This window comes from Grammomys surdaster, unplaced genomic scaffold, assembly GCF_004785775.1.
Source record: "Grammomys surdaster isolate TR1022 unplaced genomic scaffold, NIH_TR_1.0 165, whole genome shotgun sequence".
Lineage (NCBI taxonomy): Eukaryota > Metazoa > Chordata > Mammalia > Rodentia > Muridae > Grammomys > Grammomys surdaster.
In genome coordinates, this window is record NW_021604613.1 from 18,663,953 (window position 1) to 18,682,683 (window position 18,731).

At 36.2% G+C, this 18,731-nt stretch overlaps 1 protein-coding gene across 7 annotated transcripts in view; it reads left to right on the forward strand.

Moving 5' to 3' along the window:
• The window catches only part of Pikfyve (phosphoinositide kinase, FYVE-type zinc finger containing), an 88,113-nt gene extending 70,301 nt beyond the window's left edge, over positions 1 to 17,812 (forward strand). For all 7 annotated transcript variants that reach the window (XM_028765672.1, XM_028765667.1, XM_028765670.1 and 4 more), the window contains 14 exons: positions 862 to 922; positions 2,153 to 2,290; positions 3,340 to 3,460; positions 5,889 to 5,984; positions 7,364 to 7,447; positions 8,217 to 8,314; positions 10,389 to 10,553; positions 12,285 to 12,344; positions 13,029 to 13,205; positions 14,153 to 14,256; positions 14,960 to 15,088; positions 16,123 to 16,384; positions 16,755 to 16,829; positions 17,372 to 17,812. In XM_028765672.1, the coding sequence (XP_028621505.1) occupies positions 862 to 922; positions 2,153 to 2,290; positions 3,340 to 3,460; positions 5,889 to 5,984; positions 7,364 to 7,447; positions 8,217 to 8,314; positions 10,389 to 10,553; positions 12,285 to 12,344; positions 13,029 to 13,205; positions 14,153 to 14,256; positions 14,960 to 15,088; positions 16,123 to 16,384; positions 16,755 to 16,829; positions 17,372 to 17,487 (1,686 nt within the window). In that variant the 3' untranslated portion in view covers positions 17,488 to 17,812. The remainder of the gene's footprint in view (positions 1 to 861; positions 923 to 2,152; positions 2,291 to 3,339; positions 3,461 to 5,888; positions 5,985 to 7,363; positions 7,448 to 8,216; positions 8,315 to 10,388; positions 10,554 to 12,284; positions 12,345 to 13,028; positions 13,206 to 14,152; positions 14,257 to 14,959; positions 15,089 to 16,122; positions 16,385 to 16,754; positions 16,830 to 17,371) is intronic.
• Positions 17,813 to 18,731: the final 919 nt, after the last annotated feature.

Below are 18,731 nucleotides of genomic sequence, written 5' to 3' on the forward strand. Positions count from 1 at the left end.
GGTAATCTTTACTGAATAAGAAATGACTCCTAACTAAATTCTCTGTGGGACTTGTAGCCATTCTAATCTGTGATGTTCATGGAGAATCAGACCTAAGAAGGGTCAGTGGATGGATTACATAAGAGATGAGTAGGCTTACTTGACAAACACAAGTGTTCCTAGATGTATGTGTGCCAAGATGTGAGCTCCCGTTTACAACAATATTCTCAAAGTATGGGTCCATGTCTGCCGGTTTTCTCTTTATAAACTGCATATCTGTTTAAAGCCAGGATTGGTGTTGTCTCAGTAGAGTAAATACAGAATCTAGATGTCTTATAGTTAGCCAGATATCGAAGATGTTTCTGAACATGTAAAACAGTGATACTCTTCATTAGTGCTCTTTTTTCTTTAAATTTTGGAAAATAGCTTTACTCTTCAGGTAGTTTTTATATGTATGTTTTATAAATAGAGTTATTTTAATTGAACCAGTAGATGCCATTTAAGAATGTACTCAGGTTTAATTAAAGTGGCAAGAGCCGGGCTGGTGAGATGGCTCAGCGGTTAAGAGCACTGACTGCTCTTCTAGAGGTCATGAGTTCAAATCCCAGCAACCACATGGTGGCTCACAACCATCTGCAATGAGATCTGATGCCCTCATATGGGTGTCTGAAGACAGCGACAGTGTACTTACATATAATAAATAAATAAATCTTTAAAAAAAAAAAATAAAGTGGCAAGAGCCACTTTAAATTATCAAGAGATAATATTTTAGTGGAAGCAGGTCCTAAGTTCAAAAATTTCAAGATTCATGGGGCTAGATTACTTTTAAAATATGATTTTAAAAAATGGATTCTTAAGAATAGCATACTTATTTCTCTATAGATAAGTGCAATGGACACATCTCCAAGGAATATTTCTCCAGGACTTCACAATGGAGAAAAAGGTTGGTCTTCAGTATGGTGACCTTTTGCTCTTGCCTTTAAGGAGATTTTTGCTTTGTAATTGCTTTTAAGTGCTAATGTGAGCAATATTTTCTAACACACTTGTCCATAGTCATTTCCGACTCCTTATAGAACATTCTAGTTCTTACTGGTCTGAGGCTGGCCTACAGTGTGCTATAAGCACATTAAGGAAGATGTAAGATAAGCACACAGTGTATCGAGGGCGGCCATGAGGAGAAGAGCAAAACCTGACGCTAACTTTCTCTTTTGCTTATGCTGATCAGCCTCCCTGGTGTATCGAAAGGCTCTATCTTAGCATGATTAATTTATATTTTACATCATTAAATTATTTTTTAGATTTAAGATTTCTTTCTTTAGTAACTTGGTGCCATCTTGGAACTGGGAAAATTTACATAGGCTGACTACTGCAAAGAAATTACCATTTTAAAAAATATTTTTCTATAATAATATAACAATATTTTTCCTCTCTTAGGATAAAGTTTCCCCATAGTGTTCTAATTCCATTCTCTGTTAAGCTGAGTAATATTTAGGTAAACAATGTAGCATTGTTGGGTAGAGGTCAGAATTGGCTGACATGGTTTTGTCACCAAGATTTGGTTGTGGTTAAGTCATAGAATCTTTACGGATTTTTGTGTCAATTTCTATGTCACGAGTTACATGACCTAGATAATTTTTTTTATTGAACATTTTATTTATTTACATTTCAGATGTTATCCCCTTTCTCCATCTCCCCCACCCCAGAAACATCCTATCCCATCCCTACTCCTCCTGCTTCTATGAGGGTGTGCCCCAACCCATCCACACCCACCTCCCCACCCTAGAATTCTCCCACACTGGAGCATCCAGCCTTCATGGGACCAAGGATCTCCTCTCCCACCTATGCCCAACAAGGCCATCCTACCCGACAAATACAGCTGGAGCCATGGGTCCCTCCCTATGTGCTCCCAGGCTGGTGGTTTAGACCCTGGGAGCTCTGGTTGGTTGGTATTGTTGCTCTCCCCATGGGGCTACAAACTCTTTCAGCTCCTTCAGTCTTCTCTCTAACTCCTTCATTGGGAGCCCTGTGATCAGTTCAATGGTTTTTGAAAAGGTAAAATTTCAGTTTTAACAAGTAGAAATAAATGATTTTTGCAGTTAAATATTATGAGTACTAATTAGGTGATGTGGACTTTTTGTTTTAATGACTCATTTAAGATTGTGTGTTTGTTTAGAGGATCGCTTCTTGACAACCCTGTCCAGCCAGAGCTCTACGAGCTCCACCCATCTCCAGCTGCCCACTCCTCCTGAGGCCCTGTCGGAGCAGTTAGTGGGAGGGCCCTCTGACCTAGATACAGCCAGTGGCTCTGAAGGTAAGGTGTGGGCCACATTTTACTCAACTTCATTGAATCTAAGACTGAGATTATTCCTTGCTTTATATATGTCTCTGAAAAAGAAGAACATGCTAATTCTTTGACATGATGCTTTCTTAGTCTTTAGAATTGTTTATCTCATTTTTGTTTAAAGTATATTTTTAAGGGGCTGAAGAAATGACTCAGTGGTTTTGAGCACCTGCAGCTCTTCCAGAGGATTGGGATTGATTCCTAGAGTCCACATGTTAGCTCACAACTGTTTGTAATTTCTGTCCCAGGGAATTTTTTTCTTGCTCTTCTGACACCTCTCCTTGGATACCAGTCAAGCATGTGGTGCACATATACATATACAGGCAAGACACTCATGCACATAAAGAATAAAGCATTTCAAAGTACCTTTTTAAACAAAGTTTTTCATTTTGTCCCTCCGTCTATTAGTAGTACTACTTGACATGCACCACTTTGTGTATGTAAATGTTCTAGTAAGACAGTGTTATTCAATGTTATTTACCTTTGGGGGGTGTCTTTTTTAAGGTATGTAAAATGTATTATTTCTTTATTAGGTGAAACAAATTTCTGCCAGGTTTTTTTTTTTAACAAACATCTGTATTATAAAGCCCATACCTTCTCTCTTTCCCTGTGTTTTTGTTAAGCAATAACTACTTTAAACTTTGGGTCACTTTACCACTGCTAATAAGCTCTGGTGTAACAGCCAGAGGGCACATTCCTCAGTTGGAGTACAGTGCTGTGATGACAGCTCGTTCATGGTCAGACAGAAATTTCCTTATGGATCCTGCGGTGGGAAGAGAGTCCTGAAACAAGATGATCTGAGTGTCAGGTGTGAGGACTTACACACGTCTCTCTGAACCAGTGTCGAGTAGATTTCACTCTTGCCATTTCATGTCCTAAGAGCTGCTTTCTTAGACCAGAAACTGGAAGCCGTAGTTTATATCTGTCTATAGTCTGAAGAGAAAGTGAAATAAAACAGACACTTTTTCTCTTTGTTTTTCCTGAATGTTAATGTAAAAGTGGAATGTGTTTTATCCTAGATGTATTTGATGGGCATTTGCTGGGATCCACAGACAGCCAGGTGAAGGAAAAGTCAACCATGAAAGCCATCTTTGCTAATTTGCTTCCAGGAAATAGCTATAATCCCATTCCGTTTCCTTTGTAAGTATTTCAGAACCAAGTGTCATTCTCACTACTTATTCCCTACATATATAGATCAGTTTATCTGCAAATATGGTTAAGACTAAGTTTATACCGTCTTAGTAAAAGAGACGGCTTTTGGCATGTGATTTTTAGAATGTTCTATCATAGAGAATGAAAGACAAAAGCATTAATGTTGTTTAGTGTGTAAAGGCATTAGTTATAAAAAAAGATACACAACATATATGTATCTATATAAAGATGAGTGCTATACCCATTGATGTTTTTAAAAACTTATTTAAAACTTTTGCTTGTATGAGGGGTGGTGTGTGTGTGTGTGTGTTATATATGTATATGCAAGTAAGTACCCATGTACAGAGGCCAGAGAGAGACATTAGGTGTCTGGTCATATCACTCTCTACCCAAGTTCTTTGAGACAAGGTATTTGACTGAACTCATAGCTAGGCTGATGCCCAGCAAACTCTGGTGATCCTCTTGTCTCTGTCTCCCTTAGTACTGGGATCACAGACATGTATGGTCATACCTGGCCTTTTATATGGGTGCTAGTGATTTGAGCCATCTCTTTAGTCCACATTCATTTATCTTTAAAAGATATATTGCTGGGTGTATATATATGAGTATATTCATTGTAACAGGATACTGATAAGGAGCAAAATGGCCCATGCATGTTTTCATATTTTTTTATGCTGTATTCACTCAGACAGGAAAGAAATATATAATGGTTGTAAAAGCTTGTTTTTCTACTGGTTGACCTGTCTGGCATCAAATGCTGCCTTTGTTTTGGTGGTACAAGTTCATCCAATTCATTTGTTAATAAGGACCTTTGTTTTTATTCAGTAGTAATTAAGTTTCTATTTAGTGACTGTCCCGCCCCCCCCCCCCCATGGAGTGCATTGCTCTTACGAGTTTATGGCCTTGAGGGAGGAGATAAGAAGACACTCAGACAGTTTAGGATACATCACATGGTAGTCAGATATAAAGGCTCGTTTTCTCAGGTCTGAATGTCTGTTTCTTCAGTGTCTTTTGTTGCTTCCTATTAATGGCCTTCGTGTTCTTACCATCTTTCGTAATCTGGAAGTTGTGTTCTTTTCTGAAGACAACTTTACTAGATGGTCCTTCTATGCCCCAGTACTAACAGAATAGGCCTCTATGTTTTGTTAGGATTCTTATCTTAGTTTAGGCTGCTATAATGAGTTTCCATATATTGGTTTGCTTATAAACGATAAAAACATATTTCTCACAGTTCTGGAGGCTGGAGGATCAAGCTCATGTCTGCAGGGTAGATCCTGAGGGTCCTTGTTCAGGCTGTCCTCACATGGTGGAAAGATAGCTCACTTGTCCCTCTTGTCAGGGACACTACTCCCATTTAGGATGTCTTCATCTTTAGGATCTAAAGGCACCGTCTCCTAAAACCATGACACTGGGGCTAGGGTTTCAACCTAGGATTTGGAGAACAGGAGTTAAACACTCGTCTGCAAACAAGTCTCTTACTACATTTATCACAGAGAGTTATTGTATTTATTTACAGACTTGTTTCTTTACTCCTGTGTACTACAAACTTAACCTGTTTCGTTCTCACCGGTGTATTGTTAACCATGTACACGCATGGAAAATACTGAAATAGGAGTTTTCCTCAATGCTGTTTTTCTCCCATATTGGATAGTCAGTAAATGGCATGTAAGGTAAAGTCAGTGACTCTACCTAATGGTTGCCAGCAGAGTTGGAGCAGAAGTCAGAGAGCAAAATTTGGGTTGAAGTAGAGTCAGCGCTCGGTTTCTGAGTGATGACAGTAGAGTGGTTTTGTTGTCTTATTTGCTGTGGAACTGTCAGCACAGTTTCTGTATAATTACTGGGAGGCATTCTCTGAGGCTAGAAACAGAACATGAATTTAGACTATTTATTGCATACTCCTTTTTGAAACTAGTATGGCCAAGGTCTTGATAGTATGTAAAGCTTTGGAGTAACTATTCTAGAACCCTCCGATTTGAAACCTGTTTCTTTTTTTAATGTTTATTTTATGTATATGGGTGTTTTGCCTGCGTGTATGTCTGTATACCAAGTTTGTGCTTGGTGCCTGGAAAGATGAGAAGAGAGAACTGGGTTCCTCCTGGATAGGAGTAACAGACAGTTACCCAGCTGCCCGTGGGTGCCGAGAGTCTTATCTTGGTCTTTGTGCTCGTCCGTCACTGCTGAGCCAGCCATCTCTCTAAACCCCTATTTCTGACAATTTTCCAGTTGATTTATAAACCTTTCTTGGTATTTTTATTGTTTATTTCATTCAATTTCTCAGCATTTGTATACATTTTGGCTTTCTTAGTTAGGGTCACATTGCTCAGTATTATCTTAAATTTTCCTGAAATTTGATTGTACTGGGTTAATCAATTTTATATTTGATTTACTTCAAAGTATATTTTTATTTATTGGACAGTGATCCAGATAAACACTACTTAATGTATGAACATGAACGGGTGCCCATTGCTGTCTGTGAGAAAGAGCCCAGCTCCATCATTGCTTTTGCACTCAGGTATTATGAGCCTTTCTTGTAGTTACATCTGTGTCTTTTTAAGTCTGTCTGTTAGTTACCTTGTCTGGGGCTCTTTAGATACAAGCAAAAATGTATGTTTGTTAAGCATGAGAGTCTTTTTGTATTTGAAAATCTTTAATACTGGGATAATGCATGGCTTTTAATAAGCAAGTAGTTACTAATGTGACCTGGATAGTATCTATTAAACCTTGAAAGTGCTAACCACTGTCTAATTTATACCTGATAACTCTTACTGTATAGTTGAGTTGTTAATGTAACAGTGAACCCATTTTGCAATATCTGAGTATTACTTTCTTCCTATTTTGCACACATACTGGCTGAAATTTCCTGCCTGGAGAATGCTGTTTCTGCATCTTGTTCCAAAGACACATTTGGATGTTTAGCTTAGTAGTTATCATGATCTTAAAGAAGCATTGCACCTTTAAAATATTTATATCTAATGTCTAAAATCCTCAGCATCTGCTTTATACAGCTATCATGGCAGTGGTGAATTTAGTTTAAAAAGCATATAAAGTTCTTAACTAAAAATTTCCATTGTAAAGTATAAAAAAATATGTATTGATTATAAAGTATCCCATTTATTGAAAAATATTTGATTATAAACAAAATGTGATACATAGATATTGCATATACCAGAGTAAATGGTATGGTTGTATCTGATTCTACCTTCATGAACTTTAGAGTTTACATTAGATAAGAATTATTTTCTTTACAAGAGCCTATGTAGTGATTTTTTTTCCTTTGAGCTTTAGCATTATGAAGATAATACCTACATCTTTCCTTATTGATTAATCACAGTCCATAGATATTAAAGGCACAAAAATATAATCATTCTTTATAGTATTTGGAAGCAAATGTTCTACCAGAGTGTATCTTTCAGTATTTTAGAAAAGTAATGAATTCTAGTATTAGGCTGATAGTCCAAGAATCAGAGTTTTAAAATTTTGGAATGTTATTTATTTATTTATTTTTTAAAAAGGTTTGGCCCCTTCAAATAGAAAAGTCATTTTCAAATTCCTTTCTTTTTTGAGGGTTGTGTAGGGGTTGCTGATGGCCGTTAAACCCAGGTCCTTTAGATGCTAAGCAAGAGCTCTCCCACTGAACTACATCCTACCCCTTAAGCAGTGTTTTTGGATTATTGTTAAGATTATTAGATATGGTTGACGGTGATTTTTAATTCTTTGTGAAGACATTAATCTTTTTCATAAAGCTTGATTTTTTTGTTAATTCCTAATGTATTTGTTTAACTATGGGCACATATAATGATTATGCTTTTATAATGTAAAAGTTATTTTAAAACTTATTATTGTTAAAGAAGAACTTAATGTTTAACATTTTCAACCTATTTCTGCCCTAAGTTGTAAAGAATACCGAAATGCCTTAGAGGAATTGTCCAAAGCAACTCTGTGGAACAGTGCTGAAGAAGGGCTTCCAACCAATAGGTGATTCATGGTTGAGTAAATTCTTTTAAAATTGAGCTATGTCATTGTTCTATATATCTTTACACTTTAGTTTTATGAAAGCATTTATTAGTACAGAATCTCCTAGGATTCACATAATTCACTTCAGCTAACTGTTGGAGCAACAACATTCAAGTCTTGTAAAAGACCTTACACAGCCCTTAGCGCATAATTTCTTACCTTGCTGTGATGTGTTACTGTATAAGAAGTGGCTGTTTTATTAAAAAACCTGGAAAGTTTGTGCTATGGCTTGGCTTTATAATTTTAAGTGTTTGTAAATTTTCTATAGTACTAAAGATCCTAATATTTAGAAAATAAATACTCAAATCAATCTACTTAGCATGCTCTGTGTTTTAGACAGAAATTGGCATAGGCTTATCCTTACTGAAATAAAATCTCTTGTTTTACTGACCTGATAAGATTTAGCTTGAATTGTCTTTGTAACTAAAGTAAGAAAAATGATATTGGTATATTTTGGTTAGTTCTGAGTTTGGGGAAAGTTTATTAAAGTTTCTCCTTTTTTAAAAAAATACACTTTTCTAGTTCTAGTACTTTATTTTTTTTTAAACATAGTAGATGGTTCAAGATGTTTTTGTAACTTGTGTTTTTCAAAATTATGAATCATATTTCTGATATTGAGGGTGGTGTTAGGTATGAAATATAGTAATTTAGGAACTAGAATACTTATTTTTTGTTTTTGTTTTTATCTGAATATCTTCAAATTCTTTTCTTTCTTTCTTTTTCATGGTAGTGCTTTAGATAACAGACCAAAGAGTAGCAGTCCTATTAGATTACCTGAAGTCAGTGGAGGACAGACAAACCGTACAGTAGAAGCAGAACCTCAGCCAAGTAAGACTTAAGGCTTTTATTATATCTACTCATTATTACTTGTTTGTGTGCGTGTATGTTAGCATGACTGTGGAAAGCAGAAGACAACCTGTGGACGTTAGTGTTCTCCCACAGTGTGGGTCTCAGTGATCTTTCCCAGGTTTTCGGGCTAAGAGGCAGGTACCCAGTACCACTGAGCCACCACTGGCCCCACATGCAGACATTTCTACAATTGTATTCATGATTTGTGGAAGAAAATGCCACTTAGTAAGAATTTGTCTTTGAAAAATAAACATTTTAAGATGTTTTGCTTTTTCTTTGAGTCTTCCTTGAAATATACATTCAGTTTACAGAATTTAAAGCTTGTAGAAGCCCTTTGTGAAGAAAGTTTGTCTTTCTTAAGCTTTCTGTTTAAAATACACAACCTAAGAAACAGCAGCAATGTACAGTTTTTAAATTTTATGTTATTGGCATAATGAAAACTTTTTTGGTTTTGCCTTTTAAACTTTACTGTACTCACATAAGATTTATCTGGTGTGTCCATATTTTTAGGAAGGAATCTGAGGTTTAGACTAGTAACTGCCGAAGGCTAGACAGAGAGAGATAGAACTGGGACTTGACAATGACTCTTGTTAACTATCTGCTGATACTCTGGATCAGTAGTCCCAGCAGCTCAACTGACTGTAAAGCTTAACAAATGGCAGTTCACTTTCTATGAACTTTATAAGTGATAAATTATTAGAGTCATACATAATATGCTCAGTAAAACTCAAAACTTTAAACAAAAAAGCAAAAGTATAAATTTTTGCCATCCTATTAAAAAGATTTTATTTTTATTCATGTATATGTCTGTGTATCTGTATGCTGTGTGTGTCTTCTTGGAGGACAGAAGAGGGTGTCAGATCATCTGGAGCTAGAGTTACAGGGAGCTCTCTAGGTGCTGAGGACCAAACAGAGGTCTACTGGAAGAACAATATGTGCTCTGAACTGCTGAGTCATCTCTCCAGCACCTATTTATCTTTAATTATGTGTGTGCCTCTGTGTAGGGGTGTGCTCATTTGAGTCCAGGTGCCCATAAAGTCAGAGGAAAGTGTCCGATTTCTTACAGCTAGAGTTAAGGCAGTTTGAGCTGTGTGATGTGGGTACTGGAACAGAACTCGGGTCCTCACTAGAGCAGTGCAGTGCTCTTAGCAGCGGTGCTGTCTTTCCAGCCCTAGAGGGGCTATAAAAGATATGTTAGAGTATCAACCATAAAAGTACTTAATATCCACGGGTGCACAAGTCTTTGCTAACAGAACAGCAATTTTTATAGGGATAGCCATGTTTAGAGACCCAAAAAGTTGATGATGATTTGTATAAACAGAGAGGTAGCTGGCTCTAAGACTCAGTCCTGACCAGTTCAACTGAAGAGCACAGATGTAACAAAGTGAACATGATACATTATTGTTTTGAAAGATGCTGTAAACAAAATGTTTTCCTTTGTTAAAGTGCAGAACACAGTGATTGGATAACTGGCTCAGGGTTTTAAGAGTGCTGACTGCTGTTCCAGAGAATCTGGGTTTGATTTTTCAGTACCCACATGATGGTTAACAGCCGTCTATAACTTGAAAGTTCCAGGGGGCTCTGGCTTCTTCAGGCACTCATGCACATGGTGTAATTATATGCAGGCAAAATACCAATATGCATAAAATAAGAACAAATCTTAATTCAGAATACCTAGGATACAAAGATCTTTTAACTCTTTTAGCTTATGAAATTGTTTTATGTTAGTTTTTTAACTGCTTCAATATTATGAGAACTTGGTGGTAATTCATTCTACTGCTTAAAATATGACTGCTTTTAAAAGGATTTTGAATGACTTTCTGGAGAATTTAACATGTTGAACTTCAGTCTTGTTTCTGATGAGGGCAAATGGGGGAAAGGATTTACAAACAGCAGCAGCATGGGAAATTGCAATTTGTAAATGAGAGTATCTCTGTATAATACAGACTCAGTAACATCACACAATGGTTGTTGCCAACAAAAGGTTGAAAACTTGCAGTTTTCAGTTTTAGTGACCTGTTCTTACATTAATGTGGTACCTTCTATTTTTAAGCCAAAAAAGCTTCAGGAATGTTGTCCTTCTTCAGAGGAACAGCAGGCAAGAGCCCTGATCTGTCTTCTCAGAAGAGAGAGACCTTACGTGGGGCAGACAGTGCGTACTACCAGGTTGGGCAAAGTGGCAAGGAGGGGATGGAGAATCAAGGCCTGGAGCCTCAAGGTGTGTTGTCAACCATATGTGCTTATTTTAAGCTTTAATTTATTTTCTTTAGCTTTGTGTATTTTTAATAGGTTTAAGTAAATAATTCTTTGCTGAAGCTAGGGCATTCTCTCCATTTTAACTCTTTAGTGTAATAGACCAGAAACAGCATGATACTTGGAATCTGTCTGGGTTCAAATATCTGCACTGTTGTATTTAATGTGTTACAATCAGAAAGCCTCACTCTCCGTATCTATAAAGAAACAAAAGCATTGTCTTTTAAGGGCTAAATGGCATTTCTATATATGTAAGCATAATTCAAAATATGTACTCAACTTTTCAATACCCTATTACCCCCTCTAGATGTTTTCTTCTTTTTCAGTCACTGTAAGATTGTGATTATTTATTTCATTTTGATCTTTAAAAACTATGTTTACCTAATTATGTTTAGATTTGGTAAATTTGACCAACTCTGCTACCTGATTAAAAATAAAATTTTATCAGAATAAGGCCATGTGAATTTATTTCCTGTTGTCTGACTGCTTCACATTAAGTTGAGAAGTTGTAGCTTAGTGAAGTATCTACTGTTTGACTCTTTAGAGGAATTGTTTGGTGACTTGTAACGTAGATCATGGAAGAGAAGTTTAAAAAAATAGCAATTGCACTTCCTTTTTCATGTTGGGATTTTGTCTGGTTTGAAAAGCTATACTCTTTACCAAGAATCTGTTAGCAATTGATTCCTGCTGGGAAAGGAAAATCAGTTCTTTCCAGTAGAATGTCATTGAGTTATCAACAACGTTCCAGGGCAGGCCTTGTGCCCAGGAATAGTTGGCCAACATAAAATAGACTCTGCTTTTTGCCTTCTTGGTATGTGTGCATGTTTTGTTTTAGATTTTGGTCTTGATTTTCATGTTTTGTTTTTGGTCTTTTTTTTTTTTTCTTTTTGAGAAAGAAGGAAAGGACACAAAAGCATGAAGTTAGGTGGGAAGAGAGTTGGGGAGGATCTTGCAGGAATTGAGGGAGGGGAAAGAATATGATCAACATACATTGTATATAAAAAAAAATCAAAGCTGCAGATTGGTTTGGTGGTGTACAACTAGAATCTTAGCACTCAGGAGGCTGAGGCAGGAAGATTGTGAGTTCATGGCTAGTTTAGGTCGTATGGTAACACTTTGCTTCAAAACAAAGCAAAACAACAAAAATGATAGCACCTGAAATTTTTTTTTACTGTTAATTAAAGTATTTGTTTAGTATCTGTATGTTCCCATTGGACTATAGGTATTAACAGTGTGTCCCTTGAGGGATAGGATATGAAGGGGTATGATGCTTAACAAGTGATTGTGAAATGTGAAACTTAGGGGTGGTTTGTTCTCTACATATTAGGATGCCTACTAAAACTGTAGTATATTAAAAAAGCATTTTTTATATGTGTACCTGGAAAAAAGTATCATAAATATGGATAGAGAAGCCATGGGGATTCTTGGTGTAAAAGCTGAGTTTTCTGTATTGCTGTCACAGAAGTCACTTGCATGTAAGAAAAATGATCCAGCCTGAAATATTGAAATCCCAGGAAAGAACATAAATTTTTTTTTTTTACTGTAGTCATTTGCACAATTTGTCTGTCTAATGTGTGCTTTATAATAATTTGATTAGGATATTTTTATTACTGATTTGCTAACTTTTGTTGCTATATTGGGAAAAAAGACAAAATGAACTTATAACTAATGCTTTTACTATATACTAAACTTTTAGATGAAGTAGATGGAGGAGATACACAGAAGAAACAACTCACAAACCCTCATGTGGAACTTCGTAAGTATGCAATAACATTTGTCTAAGGATAAGGACTATAAGTAACTTCTTTCTAGATAAACATGCTGTTTTTTTTTTTTAATGAGTGTTAGGTGTTGTTTGAGTTTTATTTAATCTATAATTCAATATATAGAACTTGTATTATGTATTATTTTACCATTTAAATTATAATTTATTAAAAATTATATTTTAATTTTAAAAATTTAAATGTTTTCTTCCTATGTAATTGAGAGACACAGAGCTTGGCAAGCGGCATTAAGATGTTTATTTAGGGCTGAGGATGAAGTGCTCACCTGCCAAGCAGTTTTGACCCTGGGCTCAATCTTTGCTACCATATACTCATAAAAGACAATGTTTTAAGAACTGCTTTAAAGTATAATGGAGAAAATACAGTGGCCAGTGTTGAAGTAGAACCGAGTTTTATATTGAGGTCTTTGAAGATGAGTAAGAATGGTTAGATGTATACCCTGATACTGTAAAGCTCACCGTAACACAGTTGAGATAGACCAGGACTTTTACTTCATTAGGAAAGATGTTATTACCAAGAATCCTTAAAGGGTTGTGTTTGGTGCTTGGAGAGGGAAGAAAAGATTTTCTGCTTTATGTACCTTTTTCTCATCCTCTTCTTCTCCCTTCTTCTCTTTCTCTTCTTCTTCCTCCTCCTCCTTTTTCATGTCTTTGTAGAATTTTCTGATGCTAATGCCAAGTTTTACTGTCGGCTGTACTACGCGGGAGAGTTCCATAAGATGCGTGAAGTGATTCTGGGCAGCAGTGAGGAAGATTTTATTCGTTCCCTTTCTCACTCATCACCCTGGCAGGCCCGGGGAGGCAAGTCAGGGGCTGCTTTCTATGCCACTGAAGGTAATTCTTTTTACTCACTAGTGCAGAACACTTGTCCTTTGCCTTGAGACAATTCACGAAACACTTGAAGTGGCATTATGTATTAGCTATTGGCAAATAAAGTTTTCTAGTTTCTTTCTGTTCTAAGAAGAGTAATAAAATCTTAAAAGACTATATACAAGCTTAGACATTGGTCAGATACTTCGTGAAACTCTTTCTAGTTCTGAGTTTTCCAAATGCATGTAGAAACTATATTAGTTACTTTCATATCTCTGTGATCAAAATACCTGACAGAGATAGCTTAAGTGGGACTAGATTTATTTCGGCTCATGTTTCAGCCCCTCAATGGTTGGCAGCCTGAGCATGTTCTGGTAGGTGGCCATTCATATCATGACAAACAGGAAGCAATGAGACTGGAGTGGGCTGAGTATAATCTTTCTCTGTTCAGCAGCTGCCACCCACTTCCATACCTTCCCACAATAATATCACCAGACTGAACAAGCTTGAGAGCATGGGCCTGTGGGGGACATTTCAGATTTAAACCATGGGAGACATCTTATAGGAGACTCAATTGGGTGCCACAGAACTGATGAGAGAAAGGTAACAGTAGAAATGTTTGGCCAGAATAGAGAAAGACCAACTTCTTTTCTACACAGGCTTAGCTACTAGTACAGTGTGACTTCAAGAGTCATTGAAATGGAGTTATAACATTTTCTTTGAGAGTTATAAAAAGTAAATGAATGAATTTGTGCAATGAATTTAGATTTGAGGGTAGATTTGAGAAGTAGGTGTTTTTGTTTATGTACCCTCAGGGCTTCTAGCATTACCACTTGAGAATTGCTTTCTGATCAAAGTTTTCACTGTGTGGTTTAAAAGAATACCTCAAAGCAGAAAATAAACAATTTGGAGTTTCTGGAATGATTTCACTTTCATTTTAACAACAGTAATGTGGAATTTCTTCCTTTTAGATGATAGATTCATTCTGAAGCAAATGCCTCGTCTGGAAGTCCAGTCTTTCCTTGACTTTGCACCACATTACTTCAGTTATATCACAAATGCTGTCCAACAAAAGGTAGAAATCCTAAATCGTGGTGTGTAGTCACAATGCGCTGGGCTTTTTATATCCTCAGTTTGTCCTGATAGAACTTGTACCTGGTAAGAGCAAGTCGCATGGGTCCGGGCTCTCTCTTACTCTATTGGGATGTGATGGAGTGCACAGTTTTTAGAAAATTTTCTTACCTCTGCCATTGAGGGATCATATAACCTCAAGCAATTAGCTTTTGATTGGTATACACATACCTATATGTATAAATAGTATATACACACACACACACACACATACACACACACACACATATATATATTGAGACCAGATGAAATTAGATACCCATTTAATAACATTTTTGTTGAGACAAAAATATGAACTTGCTGAACTAGAAAAGAAACCAATGAGTAACTCATGTTAGTCCACTTGTCATTGAGCCATGAATGTAGGTTTTTTTTTAAATTGTTGTCAAGTAATAATTTATTACAGATTATTTGGTGGAAATGTCCATATGACAATAAAGTTTTTGAATCTGAACAGCTGTGAAGGGCTATTGTACTGTAGAATTTAAGGACCTACTATTGTTACTGACATTGAAGAGTTTCAAAGGCCTATTCCTGGTACATCAACAGAAAATCATTCCTGGGTATTACATGGAAAAATCAGGTATTATATGACTTACAGATAATCTTATTTTGGTAATAGTTTATTTTGATCTTTTCTTGATTAGAGGCCCACTGCCTTGGCTAAAATTCTTGGCGTTTACAGAATTGGGTATAAGAACTCTCAGAACAACACTGAGAAGAAGTTAGATCTCCTTGTCATGGAAAATCTTTTCTATGGGAGGAAGATGGCACAGGTGAGAAACCTGGACTTTGTGAGGCATTTGGCTGTGAGAACTTTTTTGTCCTTTGATTCTTGAATGTAGTAAATCTGAGGAACGTGTTAATCAGGATATTTAACTTATTTTTGGAAAAAAGAAAAATTGGTATGTGACTCATCTTAAAATTGAACATATCCAATGTTCTAGAATCAGGTTGTTGGTGGTCTAAGAAGGGTGATGTTCTTTAAAATTGAGTTAGCTGAGACCTGTAGAGATTACAACCTGTCAGTCACTTGTCTGTATTTAGCTTCCATGTTGGTCTAGATATTGTGAGGATGGCGTTGCTACCCACTGTAGATAACAAGGCATCTAGTCCAAACGTTAAACAGTGCTTTTTGAAGTGCCTCTCCAACTGTTTCTGCCATGAAAACATAATCCTTGTGGTTACATCTAATTCAATGTAGTAGTTTGTCACTGAGAATGTCTTTGTATGAGAGCACTGGCTGAGCTACACTGTGTGCTTAATGCCTTTACATTCTGCCAGTAGCTGTAACATTTTCATGAACTAGGACTAGCTGGCTAGCACTGGTTTGAGGATGGGCTGGTCCTGGTCATCAAGCTTTTTGACATTTCTTACCCTCCAGATAGTCTGAAATTTATGTTCTCACTTTATATTGCCTTAAGTGATTGTATAGAGTTTTTGTATTTTAAGTTTCCTAAGATTATTTGTGTTTTCTTTCATACTGTTGGATGATCCAATGATATATTTTAAAATTGGTTAAATTTGACAAATTACTTCTGAACTGTTTTAATAACTGAGTACCTGTATATTATTTTATATGATACTATTATGTTATCATGAATTTAATGTATCATATACCATGTATTTTATGGTTATATAATTATATTGTTATATATTTATGATTTAAATTAGAAAAGTTACATTTTGAAATAAAATTTAAAAATACATGTTATGTCAGTAACTACAAGGAATCTTTTTGCCTTCTAATAGTACCAATTAACCATTGTGGCAAGTTTGCACAAATAATAAAGAATTTTTGTTTTGCTAGGTTTTTGATTTGAAGGGTTCACTTAGGAATCGAAATGTAAAAACTGACACTGGGAAAGAGAGCTGTGATGTGGTTCTGCTGGATGAAAACCTCCTAAAGATGGTTCGAGACAACCCTCTATATATTCGTTCCCATTCCAAATCTGTGCTGAGAACATCCATTCATAGCGACGCCCATTTCCTTTCCAGCCACCTAATTATAGACTATTCTTTGCTTGTTGGTCGAGATGACACTAGCAATGAGCTAGTAGTTGGCATCATAGGTAAGTCAATAACTGTGCCCTGTTTACAGCTCAAGATTAAAACTAGAGTAGAATTTCAAAGATTCTGTTCAATTGGTTTAATATAATCACTGAATATTTTTGGAGTCTTTCGTTTGTAATTTCAAGATAACAAGTTTTCATTCTATTCTTTTTATTTTCTTCTTTTATAAAAATATATCAATTAAAAGGTAATGATAATTACTTTAAAAAGAGACACTGTGTCACGGTTCTGAGAATTAAACAGTAATGAGGGGACAGCCTTGGAGCAACACTGTAAAGATGCTGTTATGACTAGTAATAGGCTTTGCTACTGTTCTGGCTTAGGCTTACAACAGCGTTTCTGTTCATGCTCCTTTCCTTCTATCTCTAGATTACATTCGAACATTTACATGGGACAAAAAACTTGAGATGGTTGTAAAGTCAACAGGAATTTTAGGAGGACAAGGTGAGAAGATGTTGGTTTGTTTATTTTTAACACTGTTCTTATATGTTTCTTGAATATTTAAGACCCTAAAGTGTGGTAGCCAGGCATGGTGGGCATTGTATTCCCAGTGCTTAGAAGTCTAAGGTAGGAGGACCATGAACTCAAGGCTAGCTTATGTACTAAGACCCCTCTCTATATACACAATGCAAAACAAACCCAATGTGACTGTCTCTGATTTTGCCATTTCTAAAATGACTTTAATATAAAGAAATATATAAGCGGGGAAATACTGGATTTAAATGCTAGAGGTTTTCAAAATAAGTTTTTAAAAAGCCAGAGATTTTGAATAATAGATTGTCTTTAATTAACACTTGATATCTTCTAGATTCTCTAGCTCATTTCTAAATTTAGATATCCCTTACTTCAAGAGAACTCATCTCCAAAAAGACTCTGCCTCCTTTCAGAGTGCTTTGGCTCACAGCAGTTTATGTTTGGTTAAGTCAGTTGCCCAATTGAATTAAAACAGCTTTATTCTTCCTCTCTTTTGTCTTTTACTATCTTAGGTAAAATGCCAACTGTGGTCTCTCCAGAGTTGTATAGGACTAGATTTTGTGAAGCAATGGACAAATATTTCTTGATGGTGCCAGACCACTGGACAGGGTTGGATCTGAATTGCTGAAATCACAAATGATTTGAAAACGACTGTGAATGAAAGTGGATCTGAAGAAGAAACCCAAACTATATAACATTTTATGTCTTTGACATATATACCACTGAACACAAAGATCTTTCAGTTCTGTGATTGTCTATACATCAGCTTTAGACTGTCCATGATTGCAGGGGAGAAGCCCCATCCATGGATTGTACTTTGCTTCTGATATTTGCTCTTATCTGCCTGTAAAATGGGAAATTGTACAAAGTTAAATACAATGTTCTTTTCAAATGGCTGTGATTAGGGATGAGTGTTTAGACAGAGTAAGATATTAAATTGTCATATTTACTAATTCGATTGCTTGAAGAAGAAAGCACTGTCTAGTAGACTGACTGGTAGACTGTGACTGTCTGTCTGGTAGACTGTGACTGTCTGATAGACTGTGACTATCTGTCTGATAGACTGTGACTGTCTGTCTGGTAGACTGTGACTGTCTGTCTGATAGACTGTGACTGTCTGGTAGACTGTGACTGTCTGTCTGGTAGACTGTGACTGTCTGTCTGGTAGACTGTGACTGTCCGGTAGACTGTGACTGTCTGGTAGACTGTGACTGTCTGTCTGGTAGACTGTGACTGTCTGGTAGACTGTGACTCTCTGGTATCACATTTGTTACTTTTTTCCTGGGAAGACACTTGCAGACCTTCTTGGTTTGGTATATGTTTCCTGTGTAGTGACTTTATATTTGTTCTTATAATATCTGAAACATTTAGGAAATAATCTGATTTATTCCATTAATGGCCAGTTAAACAGATTGTTGCTTGCTTTATTAGGGATTTGACTTAAATTAGGAATCCTGCCATATTCTGTATTCTCCAGGTGACCTTGTTTTGCTGTGTTTGATGCTTTCACATTCTATGCAGGTGACAAGAGCCTACAGTGCTTAGCTTGAAAGCCTTTCTTAGAGCATTTTAAGGAGCTTGTTTAAAACATTTGTGTAACGTGCCAGACAGAACTTAATCTGCATGTGTGTTCATAGTCTAGATTTCCCTCTCATTTTAGGGAAACAAAATAAGCAGGTCTGTAGTCAGTGAATCCCTAAGTGAATAATAGTAAGTCTAGTCAGTGAATCCCTAAGTAAAGCATTAGTAATGAAGGATTCTTTTTAATGGCAAAGAGAAACTGAGTGAGAATCAACAATGTGGGGTTTTGTTTGTTTTTGTATATATATCTAGCAGTTAGATGAGGTTTGTAACATTTAAAAGTTTTCAGTA